General features: G+C 42.4%; 1 protein-coding gene across 2 annotated transcripts in view; it reads left to right on the top strand.

Moving 5' to 3' along the window:
• Nucleotides 1-14,221, top strand: part of RAB28 (RAB28, member RAS oncogene family) — a 79,252-nt gene extending 65,031 nt beyond the window's left edge. Inside the window, exons 6-8 of one of the 2 annotated variants that reach the window (XM_066281079.1) lie at nt 1,840-1,917; nt 11,872-11,966; nt 13,207-14,221. In XM_066281079.1, coding sequence (XP_066137176.1) covers nt 1,840-1,917; nt 11,872-11,961 — 168 coding nt within the window. In that variant the 3' untranslated portion in view covers nt 11,962-11,966; nt 13,207-14,221. The remainder of the gene's footprint in view (nt 1-1,839; nt 1,918-11,871; nt 11,967-13,206) is intronic. The other variant, XM_066281078.1, reaches the window with a different exon arrangement.
• Nucleotides 14,222-14,440: the final 219 nt, after the last annotated feature.

Genomic DNA, 14,440 nt, shown 5'->3' on the forward strand with positions numbered 1-14,440 from the left:
TAATTAGAAATCAAAATTAAATGAAAAAATTCTGGTAAATAGTAAGTAATCATAAGAGAAGCAGGGGCCCTGGCCGTTGGCTCAGCGGTAGAGCGTCGGCCTGGCGTGCGGGGGACCCGGGTTCGATTCCCGGCCAGGGCACATAGGAGAGGCGCCCATTTGCTTCTCCACCCCCACCCCCTCCTTCCTCTCTGTCTCTCTCTTCCCCTCCCGCAGCCAAGGCTCCATTGGAGCAAAGATGGCCCGGGCGCTGGGGTTGGCTCCTTGGCCTCTGCCCCAGGCGCTAGAGTGGCTCTGGTCGCTGCAGAGCGATGCCCCAGATGGGCAGAGCATCGCCCCCTGGTGGGCAGAGCGTCGCCCCTGGTGGGCGTGCTGGGTGGATCCCGGTCGGGCGCATGCGGGAGTCTGTCTGACTGTCTCTCCCCGTTTCCAGCTTCAGAAAAATACAAAAAAAAAAAAAAAGAGAAGCAGGGATAAGAAAATGATAGGGCACTATGAAGCAGAGACAAGTTATACTTTAAGGTAAGCCCTGGGTTGGAGCTCTCGGAATCATAATGGACTCAGCAGAAGCTATGTGTGAAAAGGCTGTTTATAGAAAAGAATTTGTAGGTTTTTGTTCACTGATAATGGACTCTACTGCTCCTTTATTCTGAACTGAGTAAATACAGTAAGGATTTTTAAGTTGTTTTGCTCAAGAGATGTGGATAATTTATTGAGCTGATGAGAACCACAAAGATTATTAAAGGGCTAGGCTAAAGCCAGATCAAAGATAATTTTCTTCAGCATCTATAGGAATTTGTTTTGCTAGTATTTTTTAAAATGTAGCTGTAATGAAATATTTTTGCTTATTTATTGATTTTAGAGAGAGAGGAAAAGAGGAAGAGAGAGGAGAGAGAAAAACATTGACTTGTTGTTCTGCTTACTTATGCACTCATTGGTTGATTCTTGTATCAGCCTGACCAGGATTGAACCCACAACCTTGGCCTATCAGGATGACACTCTAACCAGCTAAGCTACTGGCCAGGACCTAATTTTTATTTGTTGATTTTAGAGTCAGAGAGAGGAACATCGATTTGTTACTCCACTTATTTATGCATTCACTGGTTGATTCTTTTTTTTTTTTTTGACAGAGACAGAGAGTCAGAGAGAGGGACAGATAGGGACAGACAGACCGGAAGGGCGAAGATGAAAAACATCAATTCTTAATTGTGGCACCGTAGTTGTTCATTGATTGCTTTATCATATGTGCCTTGACTGGGGGCTACAGCAGAGTGAGTGACCCTTTGCTCAAACCAGTGACCTTGGGCTCAAGCTGGTGAGGCCTTGCTCAAACCAGATGAGTCCATGCTCAAGCTGGTGACCTCCAGGTTTCGAACCTGGGTCCTCTGCGTCCCAGTCCAACACTTTAACCACTGTGCCACTGTCTGGTCAGGCTTCATTGGTTGATTCTTCTATGTGCCCTGACCAAAGATTGAACCTGAAACCTTGGCATATCAGGATGCTGCTCTAACTAACTGCGCTACCCAGCCAGGGCATTAGTGGTAGCTGTAATTAATTGTATTATATTAAATCTTTAAAAATGTAAGATTTTAGGGATGCATGTGTATGTTTAGGCCAATACATTGAATTTCATGAATTTTCTAATTATGTGTTTAATCATTCAAAAATTATTACGTTAAAATTTTGCTGTATGTGATAAATATAGCTACTTTTGGAATAATTTGTTACATCATATTTTTGTAATTTTTGTTGTTTATCATTGTTTAGAAAGTTCAATTTATTTGAAGGTAACTTAAGTGTGCCTGTTTTAAATCATTTAAACCTATTTTTGGTATGTAGGTCTTCCTGTGTTTTCAGAAAGTTGCTGCTGAAATCCTTGGAATCAAGTTAAACAAAGCAGAAATAGAACAGTCACAGGTGATTATATTGAACTTTATATTTTAAAGAATAATTTATTTCTCTGAATTCTTTCATATTTATGCATTCTATGGATCTGTCCCTAAAATCTTAGCTTGTGTGTACGAATCACTGTTTATTACAGAAGATGGAGGATGTTAACTTTTTGCTAAATTATGATACACTTGAAGCTTCAATTTGTCCTTTTTGTTGGAAAGATGTGATTAATACAGTGTGTCCGTAAAGCCATGGTGCACTTTGACCGGTCACAGGAAAGCAACAAAAGACGATAGAAATGTGAAATCTGCACCAAATAAAAGGAAAACTCTCCCAGTTTCATACCTGTTCAGTGCAGTTCGATGTGGGCTCACGCACAGATATTTTAGGGCTCCTTAGGTAGCTATCCCGTATAGCCTCTACAGACTGGTCACTGACTGATGGCCTACCAGAACGGGTTTCTCCACCAAACTGCCGGTTTCCTTCAACTGCTTATCCCACCGAGTAATGTTATTCCTATATGGTGGCGCTTCGTTATAAACGCGCCGATATTCACGTTGCACTTTGGTCACAGATTCGAATTTAGCGAGCCACAGAACACATGAACTTTCCTCTGTACTGTCCACATCTTGAGTGGCATGGCCGTGGGCTGCTCTGCTGTATACACGTTGTTACGTCATCATCTGCGCATGTGCACATGCTGCCACATCATCCTACAGAAACTGGGAGGGTTTTCCTTTTATTTGGTGCAGATTTCACATTTCTATCGTCTTTTGTTGCTTTCCTGTGACCAGTCAAAAGTGCACCATGACTTTACGGACACACTGTATAACACAAATTTCATCAGTGATTAATTCTTTCAAAACCCATTTTTCTTTTAATTTATTTTTTATGTATTGTGTTGACATGATGTCAGGTGTCTAACTCAGTATCACAGCATTTGTACACGCTGTCATGCCCCCATGCCGCGGGCAGAGTCCCTCCACCCCGCTAACTCAGTATCACAGCATTTGTACATGCTGTCATGCCCCCACGCCGCAGGCAGAGTCCCTCTCCACCTGCTAACTCAGTATCACAGCATTTGTACACGCTGTCATGCCCCCACGCCGCGGGCAGAGTCCCTCTCCACCTGCTAACTCAGTATCACAGCATTTGTACACGCTGTCATGCCCCCACGCCCCGGGCAGAGTCCCTCTCCACCCGTTAACTCAGCATCACAGCATTTGTACACGCTGTCATGCCCCCACGCCGCAGGCAGAGTCCCTCTCCACCCGCAAACTCAGCATCACAGCATTTGTACACGCTGTCATGCCCCCACGCCGCAGGCAGAGTCCCTCTCCACCCGCTAACTCAGCATCACAGCATTTGTACACGCTGTCATGCCCCCACGCCGCAGGTAGAGTCCCTCTCCACCCGCTGCCCTTCCTTTGCCCCTTCCCGCCACCTCCTCCCTGCGTTCCCTCTGGCTGTTGCTTCTCAGTTGTCTGTATATATGTTTCATTTCTTTAATTCTTTTACATTTTTAGTTCAGTGTCTTACTTTCATAGTCACTATGTATGTGGGTGTATATGTATGTGTTTTAAAATAATTAGAGCAAGTATTTATTAAAAATTGTTATGCTGATGTGGCTATTTCTAGGACTTCATTAAAATACTTGGATCTCTGGAAATCTTTCATTTCTAATTTTTTTTTTTTTTTTGTGACAGAGACAGAGAGAGGGCCAGATTTGGAGAGACAGACAGGAAGGGAGAGAGATGAGAAGCATCAATTCTTTGTTGCGGCACCTTAGTTGTTGATTGCTCTCATATGTGCCTTGACTGGGGGCTACAGTAGAGCGAGTGCCCCCTTGCTCAAGCCAGTGACCTTGGGCTCGAGCCAGCAACCTCTGAGCTCAAGCCAGTCACCTTGGGCTCAAGCCAGCAACCTCTGAGCTCAAGCCAGTGACCTTGGGCTCAAGCTAGCAACCTCTGAGCTCAAGCCAGCGACCTTGGGCTCAAGCCAGCAACCTCTGAGCTCAAGCCAGCGACCTTGGGCTCAAGCCAGCAACCTTAGGCTTTAAGCCAGCGACCTTTGGGCTCAAGGTAGTGACCATGGGGTCATGTCTGTGATTGCACAATCAAGCCAACGACCATGGGGTCATGTCTATGATCTCATGCTGTAGCCAGTGACCCATGCTCAAGCTGGTGAGCCTGCACTCAAGCCAGAAGAGGCCACGGCGCTCAAGCTGGCGACCTTGGGGTTTTGAAGCTGGGTCCTCTGCTTCCCAGTTTGACGCTCTATTCACTGTGCCACCACTTGGTCAGGCTCATTTCTCATTATTCAAAAGACATTTATTTTAGCACTTACAATGGTCAGGCACAGTTTATGATATTCTGTGCTATGTAAAGTGTTCACTGGCACCTAAAAACAGTTCTTTGATTTTGCCCAAGTGGGTGGAATACATGATAGGGAACTCACCCTGGTTTGCTTGATCACATAGAACTTGGCCAACCAAGGGCGTCCTCCGCTCTTTAGCTTTTATTTCCAAATGGTGTTTGAAAAGGGATGTCTGGTTAATTAGAAACCATGATGACAAAATAATTATAAATGGTTTACTGATCATATATTATTTAATGTGGTTCAGTGGTGGGTCTGATGATGGTTTACAGGAGTTGACGATGTAGTCCCTGCCTTCAGTGAGGAAAATTCACCTAGCATGTGCCAGGCCCCGTGCTCTCTCACTGCATCCTCCTCACAACTGTGCGGCCAGTGGCCTGGCATTGTGTTTTGGACCGGGAGCTGAGACTGCGGACAGGTGGAGTAACTTTGGATCCCCTGAGCCGTGGGTAGGCCATGTGGGGCCAGGTGTGCACGGAGGCCTGACAGCAGAGTCCCTGGGCTTCCACTCTGCCATACTGTCGCAGATTTGTTGGGCAGTTTGGAGTTGGGTAAGAAAGTGGCTGAAAGAGAAGCTGGCATGAACAAGTTGAAAAGCTTAGGTTATATTTTGGGAAAAGAAGAGCAGTTTGGTTAAAATAAATGACTATTTGTGTTAGAGTGTCAAAGGAATTTGGAAAAAGGTTATGGAGATTTATGACAGCCAGGGTGATAAATATTATCTAACATATTGGCAGTGGGAAATAATTTTTGAATCAAGGAAGTAAGTGAAAGCTATTTTTAGATAGGATAATCAATGGATGCTTTTGTGTGGTCCAATGGTAAAGAGAGAAACAAGGAGGGTAGGGAGGAAATAATGGGTGTGGGAGACGTTTCCCAGGACAGTCAGTAGGGCTTCTGGATGACAGGGTAAAAGAGAAGGGGAGGTCCAAGCCCTGGTGTTTCTCAGCTGGATGTGGAGAAAGGCGGGCCCCCTGAAGGAGGTGTGCTGAGCCTGTGCTGGGGGGCAGTGCTCAGCTTCCGTGGGGACTCAGAGACACGGAGTACGTTGGTACTTTAGAAGGCAACATTTTAGGGAAGCTTTATTAATATTCTTAGTTTACTTTTAGTCATACTTAAACATGTAGGCATGTTTCCCTGGAGCGGTATCCTGGTGTGTGGACTGTGTAGTGCTCTAACCTCCCTGCACATCCTACCTTGTTCATTAGTGCACCCTGTCCGTTTATTATGCAGTGAGGGTTAGTTCAGTCTTCAGTTTGCTGATGGCTTTTACTTTGAATCCCCTCATTTGAAGATGAATTGAAGCTACTAGAATCTCTCTCTGTAACATTTGTCTGAGTCCTTTGTGCAAGGAAGCCTCAGTCTCCTTTCCTGAACCAGATGAATTTGGTGCCTTTGCCAATAAATGGTTGATCTCACAGTAACATTTCAGTGGAAACATTTTGAAAGTTCATTTCTTCCTTTGTTGTTTTTTGGGTTTTTTTGTATTTTTTTGAAGTTGGAAATGGGGAGGCAGTCAGACTCCCACATGCGCCCGACCGGGATCCACCTGGCACGCCCACCAGGAGGCGATGCTCTGTCCATCTGGGCCGTTGCTCTGTTGCAACCAGGGCCATTCTAGCGCCTGAGGCAGAGGCCATGGAGCCATCCTCAGCGCCCAGGCCAACTTTGCTCCAATGGAGCCTTGGCTGTGGGAGGGGAAGAGAGAGACAGACAGGAAGGAGAGGAGGAGGGGTGGAGAAGCAGATGAGCACTCCTGTGTGCCCTGGCCGAGAATCGAACCCGGGACTCCTGCACGCCAGGCCAATGCTCTACCACTGAGACAACTGGCCAGGGCCTTGACAGTTCATTTCTTAAAAAGATGTTTCTAAGAATGCATTTGCAAACTGCATTGAATATAATGTTCTTTTTAAGTTTTTTAATTTTAATTTTTTTATTTTGGGGTGTGGGAGAGGAGAGAGGGACAGACAGACAAGAGGGGAGAGAGATGAGAAGCATCAGTTCTTTGTTGCGACACCTTAGTTGTTCATTGATTGCTTTCTCATATGTGCCTTGATGGGGAGGGGGTGGACTCCGGCCAAGCCAGTGACCCTGCGCTCAAGCTGGATGAGTCTGCCTCAAGCTGGTGACCTCAGAGTTTCAAACCTGGGTCCTTAGCGTCCCAGGCTGATGCTGTCACTGTTCCACTGCTTTGTTGGGCCATCAGTGTTCTTTTTTTAATTGCCATATATTTGACATATAATGTGTAGATTTAAGGTATATAACATGTTAACTTTATACATTCATATATTGTAATATGAATGCCATTGTAATGATAATAAGCACCTCTATAATGTTACATAATTCTTTTTTAGTAGTAGGAATAATTAAGTTCTAGTCTCTTAGCAGGCTTGAGAATTATTCACTGTACTGCACATTATATTGTATCTCTGGCACTTTTTTTCCTACTGATTTAAGTTCCCTTAAGCAGTATCAATCCTTTTCCCCCGCCTCTCATCCCTGATAAACATCATTGCATTCTCTGTTTTTACAAGTTTGGCTTTCTAAACTTCCACCTACAAGTGGTATCATACAGCACTAGTCTTTCTCTGGGTGACTGACTTCACTCAGCATAATGCGCTCAAGGTCTGTCCGTCACAAATGGCAGAATGTCCTTTCTCGTGGCTGAGCGGCATTGCATTGTGTGTGTGTGTGTGTGTGTGTGTGTGTTTGTGTGTGTTTGTATACCACTGTTTATGTATCCACTCCTCTGTTGGTGGACACTGAGTTTGTTTCTATATCTTGGCTGTTGTAAATAACACTGTCATGAACGTGGTGGTGCTTATATCTTTTGGAAATAGTTTTTTCATTTTTGTTGATAAATACCCAGAAGTGGAACTGCTGGTAATGTGGTAGTTCTATATTTAATTTTTAGAGGAACCCCTATAGTGTTTTTCATAGTGACTGCCACATTTCGTATTCCCACCAGCAGTGCACAGGGGTTCCTTTTCTCCAGCCTCCCTAGAACGTCTCTGTGTTTTTGATGGTAGCCATTCCAACATGTGTGAGGTGATAGCTCATTGTGGTGGTAACTTGCATTTCCCTGATGAAGAGTGATGTTGAGAATTTTTTCATGTACATCTTGGCCATTTGGATATCAAGGACTAGAAAAAAAAAGACAAGTTAAGATACATATATATATATATATATATATACACACACATATATATACACACACACACACACACACAGAAAGAGAGAGGAAGGGAAAGGAGAGAGGGAAGAAGGGAGGGAGGGAGAAGCGGGAGGGAGGGAGGGAAGGAGGAAGGAAGGAAGGAAGGAAGGAAGGAAGGAAGGAAGGAAGGAAGGAAGGAAGGAAGGAAAGAAGAGAGGAAAGGAGGAAGGAAGGAGGAGAGAAGAAGGCATGGAATGGAGGAAGAAAAAATTAGTGGCTGGTTTCTGTGGATTTTATTCCACTTAAAACATTCCTGAGGGAATTTGGTGTAATGCTTGAAAGTGTTTTATTTTATAGAGAAGGAAGTAGATGGTAGATTCACCAGTCATGTGGAAACTGATGTTACAGTAATTGAGTTTGTGACATAAATATTTGTAATAAGGTCTTAGTCTTAGTTCCATTCACTGAAATTCTGTTCTAGTTTTAACCTTGACCGTTCCTGCTTGGGAGCTATCTAAAATGAGTTATCGGCACTTTGTGCAAGTTTTGTAAAGCAAAGAAGGGGGAAGAGGGAGAGAAGAATGAGAATGCAGTTTATGAATATAGCAAACATTTTTTGAGGTTTTACCTTGTGGCAGGGACCACACTGGAATGTGGGCATACAGAAATGAATAAAAGCCCTTGTCCTCAAGGAATTCCCAGCATAAATGGGGGCAGAGAGATGTTTAAACAGTCAACTACACTCTAGTTGCATTTCTCACAATTCCCAATTTAGTTACTAGTTTTATTTTCATTTTTTATGTTTTCTTCTCCCCCTACCCCCAACTATTCTTCTCAGAGATCATGTAAAACAATCCCAGATTGTTCAGATTGTTTTGTTTTTTAGAGTCCTCAGATCTTTAGGAGAAGAACTAAGTTGACCACTGCTACTCTCTGGGAAGTTCAGTGCTCGGCTCTTAGACAACGCATTAGACAGTCTAAAAAAAGCACAGTTAGATGTCATATCTTTTTTAGTCTGAATTGCAAGGAGGTTTTGTCATATATACTTGCTGTTCAGAGTTTATACATTCTTAATACATTTTTAAATCTTGACTGTTATTCTTGCCAGTTATTAAACTATGAATTTGTGTTTGATTTGAACCAAGTATGCATTTGTTTCTTTAAAACAAAAAATTCATGTCTGAGGTACTAAACTTGCTAAAAATATATATTCTGTACGTGACCGCTGAATATTTTCACACTCTATATAAAAGATTCTAGCATACGGAAGGTAGTAGGTGTTCTTCAGACTTTAATTGTCTCACTTAGCATAACTGGGCTGCACAAGTGCCTGTTTAGCCCCAGGTCCTAGGGACCTCTGCTTCCCAGCTGTGTCTGAATACTGGCCTTCCTTAGGGAGCCCTGCGGGACTTAGATTCTTCTTTCCTAGATGTTAATCTTGTTATATATGCTTTTTTCCTAATTATTTACAAACACTGCACTGGGATACTTTTTTTGTTTTTTAATCTTAAAGACAATTTGTCTTCCTTGCTGAAAATGTTTTCTCACGTGTACTTACTATCTTAACCCTCAGATAGCGAACATTGCTTAATAGATTTATATATCACATCTTTTTCTGTTCACCTTTTAAATTGATCTTTTCATATTATTTTAAAACTAGATGGGACGTTAGAGACCATGTAGAGAAGCCTTGTTCTAGAGCAGGAGATCATGGAGACCAGCTAGGGGAGTGGCTTCCCTGAAGGCAGGAGTGTGGCTGGCAGCACCTGCTGGCACATTTCTTTAAGCTCTTCTGTTGCAGTTACCATGGTTCTCAGGATGCTCTATCCATGCCTTAAATGGTAATCTATAATCTTGTTACACTTTGGGTATATAACAATCGTAACATTGTTTAATAGTTTACACATCTGTTTTCCATGCTGGACTTTTATGCATCTTAAAAACAGAGTTCATGTATTATTTATCTGAATGTCTTCAATACATTCAATAATGACTGGCTCAGAATGATAGTGACAAGTGTTTTAGCTGTCAAGGTATGTTTCCGTATCCTGAGCATGAGAAACTAGGACTTTTGCAGCAATTACTATGTTACTGCTGTCTGGATTAAGACACAATTGCATAGTAGACCCAGTTTATTTTTAATGTCTTCCCAAGAGCTCATCTCTGCTGCTTACACCTGACTCCCTCAACTCCTAAGCTGCCTTCGTGCTTGTCCTCTGGAGAGCCCGCTCGCAATTACTCCGATGCACTAAAGGGTGAACCCGGGGTTCAAGCCCAAAGCTTCCTTCCTCCTGTGGCCACGTCACTCATTTCACTCCACTGACTAATAGCAGAGAGGAACTGAGTGTTCCTGGGGCTCCAGAAATAAAAGTTGGTGTTTTGTAGGTAACATTTTCTTTGAAAACATCAGTGAATGACTTGTAAACAAGCCAACTACTGTGAAATCACCTAGCATGAAGTTTATGACATGGAAATTCTGTTTTGCTGCTTATAGAAAGCAAAGCCTTGGGTCTGGCTTCTGGTTCAGAAACTTTTTGCAAAGCTTTCTGTCAAACAACCAGGGTCTTAAGAAAGATGTTGCCTTTTAAGTTCTTCATTAATTTGATGAAAATTAATGGTGAATATCCAAGTCATTTATGTTAGTCAATACTTGGACCAAATGTCTTGACCGGAGGTCAGTACCTGGTTGTGTTTATAGGATAGGGTTTAGACCTGGGGCAGTCAACCTTTTTATACCTACCGCCCACTTCTGTATCTCTGTTAGTAGGAAAATTTTCTAACCGCCCACCAGTTCCACAGTAATGGTGATTTATAAAGTAGGAAGTAACTTTACTTTATAAAATTTATAAAGCAGAGTTATAGCAAGTTAAAGCATATGATAATAATTACTTACCAAGTACTTTATTTTGGATTTTTGCTAAGTTTGGCAGAATAAATCTTTATAAAACAACTTACTATAGTTAAATCTATCTTTTTATTTATACTTTGGTTGCTCTGCTACCGTCCACCATGAAAGCTGGAACGCCCACTAGTGGGCGATAGGGACCAGGTTGACTACCACTGGTTTAAACCGTCATTATGGAGGATCAATGAGTTGCTTACTGATTATGAAACTCCCTTTTCTTTATTGTAACCCACAGTTTGTCATTAAACAATTAGGTCTGGGGAGGACAGATAATAGTGTTCAGTGCTTCACTGACACACCCCTCCCCCCAGTGCCTCACGTTGCAGTTGGTAATGCTTCTGTTGATAGCATCAGGCTGAGTGCCTAGTAAATCACAAGTCCTGCCCAGAACCCAGTTCCGCTTGCTACAGAACTGGCACAGAGCCACCCCAGGCCAATACACTGTGGCACCTCACTCGCTTGCTCTCGGCTGTTTATTCAGTCTTTATAAACGTTACACAGCCAGCGGCCTTCTTAACATGTTGTTCTATATGCATTAATTATTAGATGCTGTTCTGAAGCAAGAGTTTCTGAAATTTAAAAAATAAAAATAAAAAAGGATAGTTTGAAGTTAAAATATTTGGAGAGCATGTTCTCTCTATCATACTTACTTGTCATATGTCATCTTTTCATCCTAACGGTGATAGCAAACAAAACCTAACAAAGTAGTTGAGATTCTTGATTTAGCAAAAGTCTTAAATATTGGGAAAAACAGCTGTTGTGCTTAAGGACTATCTGTTAGAATTTTGTTTAATGATAGAAAAGTGCATTTTTGGACTTGTTTACTTTTATATGGAATTGGGAGCGATGGACATTGGTGCTGTGAGGAGTGGGCAGTGAGCATCAGAAAGTCTTCAGCCAGTCGTACGTGGTGTTCACTGTGAAGACTGTAAAAGCCACGTGTCTGCCTCTGATATATGTACCTCCTCTCCCTGCCTCCAAAGAAAAGTAAGGACTCCTTTCTCTGCGTTACTGCACCACGTCATCAGCCTACCGGTAAAGCACTGATTGTGTATGACAAGTATCTTTTCCCATGAGACAAACAGCAGTTGTGACCAGATCCTGTGTCATTTGCCTGTACGTTTCCAAGACGGAGTGACTGGCGCAGTAGAGCCTCAGTGATGTTTATTGAAGGAAATGGAGTTAATACTTTACTGCACTTTAGCATAGAAAAGCACAGTAATTCTTGGTTGTTGTCTGACATAGTGGGAATTATATATATCATGTGTAATTGTGATATCAGAACTAGAACTCACAACTTGTCTGGGAGGTTCGGTAAACATGTCTGTTTTAACAATTAAATAGAATTATAAAGAATAATGTTTCTTGGATTTCTGTTTATTTTCCTTTTATATGTTTATATTCTGTTTTCTTTTGTCACATGTTTAAATTTATGTGTATATTTCCTTTTCTGCTTTGGTGTGCCTATTTTCAATCATTGAACATACTTTCCTTTTTTTTATTCTTTCTTCTTCATCTTGTTTCTGTTGTGTGGAACTGACAGCGTATTGTCAGGGCAGAAATAGTGACGTACCCGGAAGACGCCCTGCAGCCCGGCAGCTCTGCCCAGAGCAGACTCTGTTCAGTGCAGTAGCACAGGTACCAGCGGCTCCCGCACTGCGGCTCGGGGGCGGAGGGGTGCGGACCAGGGAATGCTGTCGCGCTCTCTTCCTCCTGTGAATAGAGAAGCTCCCATGATTATTGTACAGTATTGGGATTAATATAGCATACATCCTGTTTTAGAACTTTGAAAAATTGATCCTTTGCCAGCAGTCTTACAAATTAAGTAAGGAATTGGGAACAAATTAAAATAACATTTCAGCTGCTTTCACACTGTTTGTCTTTATGGTTGTGTTTATTACATGTGCAGTGAAGTGGAGGATTAGGCAGTTATTGCATTATTCCTGCCTTACCATTTTTCCTGAAATAGCCTGGTAATTGAAAGAGTATTTTTAAAATTTGCCTTGAATTACCCTTTTTTGTCTGCCTGTGTGTACAGACTTAGTAAAAGAGTTAAAAACAGCAAAGGATTTGTTTTAATATAAATTATTACTTAGAGATGAATATTAAGGCATATTGCTAAATTTATCATTTAAGATAATTCTTGAATGTGGGTTAGAGGAAAGGAGGAAAGAGTTTAAATCATCTTTTGGTTTAAATTATTTTAAAAACACGAGTATGTGGTAATTTTCTAAATTTCTCATTCTGTATTTTGTTAATCATTCATAACTCATTAGTGAGCTATTTGGAAGTACGTTAGGGATTTGGAAAGAAAGTTTTAAAAATTGGCAAAGTTTTAAATATTGGGTTGCTCAAAACATTTCTCCTTTATATGTGACTCCTCTAACATTTATACCTCTTTTCACTAACTTACTAATTGCTGTAAACATTCTAAAAATTTATGGCTGGGGATAATGGTTTATGGAAATACTAATAAATGATGACATTTTTTCCTTTGAATAACGAAGTCTTGTCTATTAGTTAAAATATGTGATTGATTTTAGTTCCTTTGCTTGTTATAACCAGAGTTTAATGTTTCATATTAGTTTATCAGTGTTTTATTATACTTGTGATAACCTCAAGCTTATGTCATAAAACTAGGGAAGACTCAGTAAAGGAATTGCTATCAGAAACTTAAAAAAAAAAGCAGTCCCCTTCCCTCCCAAGCCCAGCACTGCATTAGTTTGTTCTGGTTGAGTCTTTTAATATCAGCTCCTGCTTCATTTATGATGTCTCTCATCAGGAGTTCACCAAAGGTCAGAAAATAAAAATATACTTTAAGGAGCTCTTTCTAAATGTTCTGATGTTCTGATAATAACTCTGTTTTCTCTCATGACAGCGGGTGGTGAAGGCAGATATTGTAAACTACAACCAGGAACCTATGTCAAGAACTGTTAACCCTCCTAGAAGCTCTATGTGTGCCGTTCAGTGAGCGCATTTTTTTTCTATGCGGGGCTCTGGCTGCCCGCCCCTCTGTGAGTTCGGAGGACCCCGGACCCTGTTTATCAGTGGCCATCTCCGTGCTCGGTTAACACTTTCCTCCGGCTCCTGCATCGTTAAGTGCGGCCATACAGCCGTGGGCAGCTCCCTAGACTGGCAGGAATTCAACTTCGGACCACACACTTGGAATTCAAAATGGAAAGCCCGTTCTCTGGAATTAGACTGCATCGAACAAGAATAATGTTGGTTCTCTTTAAAGTCTTCACTTTTTCCCCCCAGATGTCATTTTTTTAAAACAAATGTGGAAACTAAGTCTTGGTCATCAGCCAGCATTTTGCCACAGCGCGGTTCTCCCGTCGCAACGCATACCTGCAAAGTGTGCTGCGGGGCCGAACACATAGCCGCACCTAGATGCGTGATGCGTCCAATCGACAGACACCTCCGCTCCCATCCCAATGCGTACCGTACCCGCAGAGTGTGCCGCGGAGCCGAACGCATAGCCGCACCTAGATGCGTGATGCGGCCGATCGACGGACACTTCCGCAGGCAAGCCAAGCTGTCTGCGGTCAGTGAGAATATATTGATATAAAGCTGTAGCTAATGACAATGCTTGAAATAGATCTGCAATAGAAATATTTTTTTTCATTTTTTTAAAAAAGGACCTAAGTTGTTTATACTGTAGCTCACAAAGTGGTGAGCGTCTGATGTACTTTTATCGCTGCATCGTGGTCACTGCGCATGGGACAGAGGCGAGACGCCTTCAGATTGGCTGCGCGTCCAGCCGCCGCGTGGACGTGCCCCTGCAGCTGAGTCCGGGCCCAGGTGGGCGGCCACTGCTGTGGATCACTGTGGGTCAGACCTGTACCTGATGTTCAGATGTTTTCCTCCTGCAAATAAATTTATTTCAATCACCTGTTAGGGGGACTTTTTTTTTTTACCCCCAACCATCTTCCTTTTAGTAACAGAACACAAAGTCCACTTGGCTGTAATGTCAGTGATCGTGTGGAGTTTAATAGACATTCAGTCACCTAAGGTTGGAGGTGGTTTCGTTGTGCTGATTCAGGTCCAGACTTTGTAGCGTGGCATTTCAGGGGGTCTCTGGCAGTGTGTCTTCCCTCGCTCTCCTTGATGTC

The sequence above is a fragment of the Saccopteryx bilineata genome, chromosome 5 (assembly GCF_036850765.1).
Source record: "Saccopteryx bilineata isolate mSacBil1 chromosome 5, mSacBil1_pri_phased_curated, whole genome shotgun sequence".
Taxonomy (NCBI): Eukaryota; Metazoa; Chordata; class Mammalia; order Chiroptera; family Emballonuridae; genus Saccopteryx; species Saccopteryx bilineata.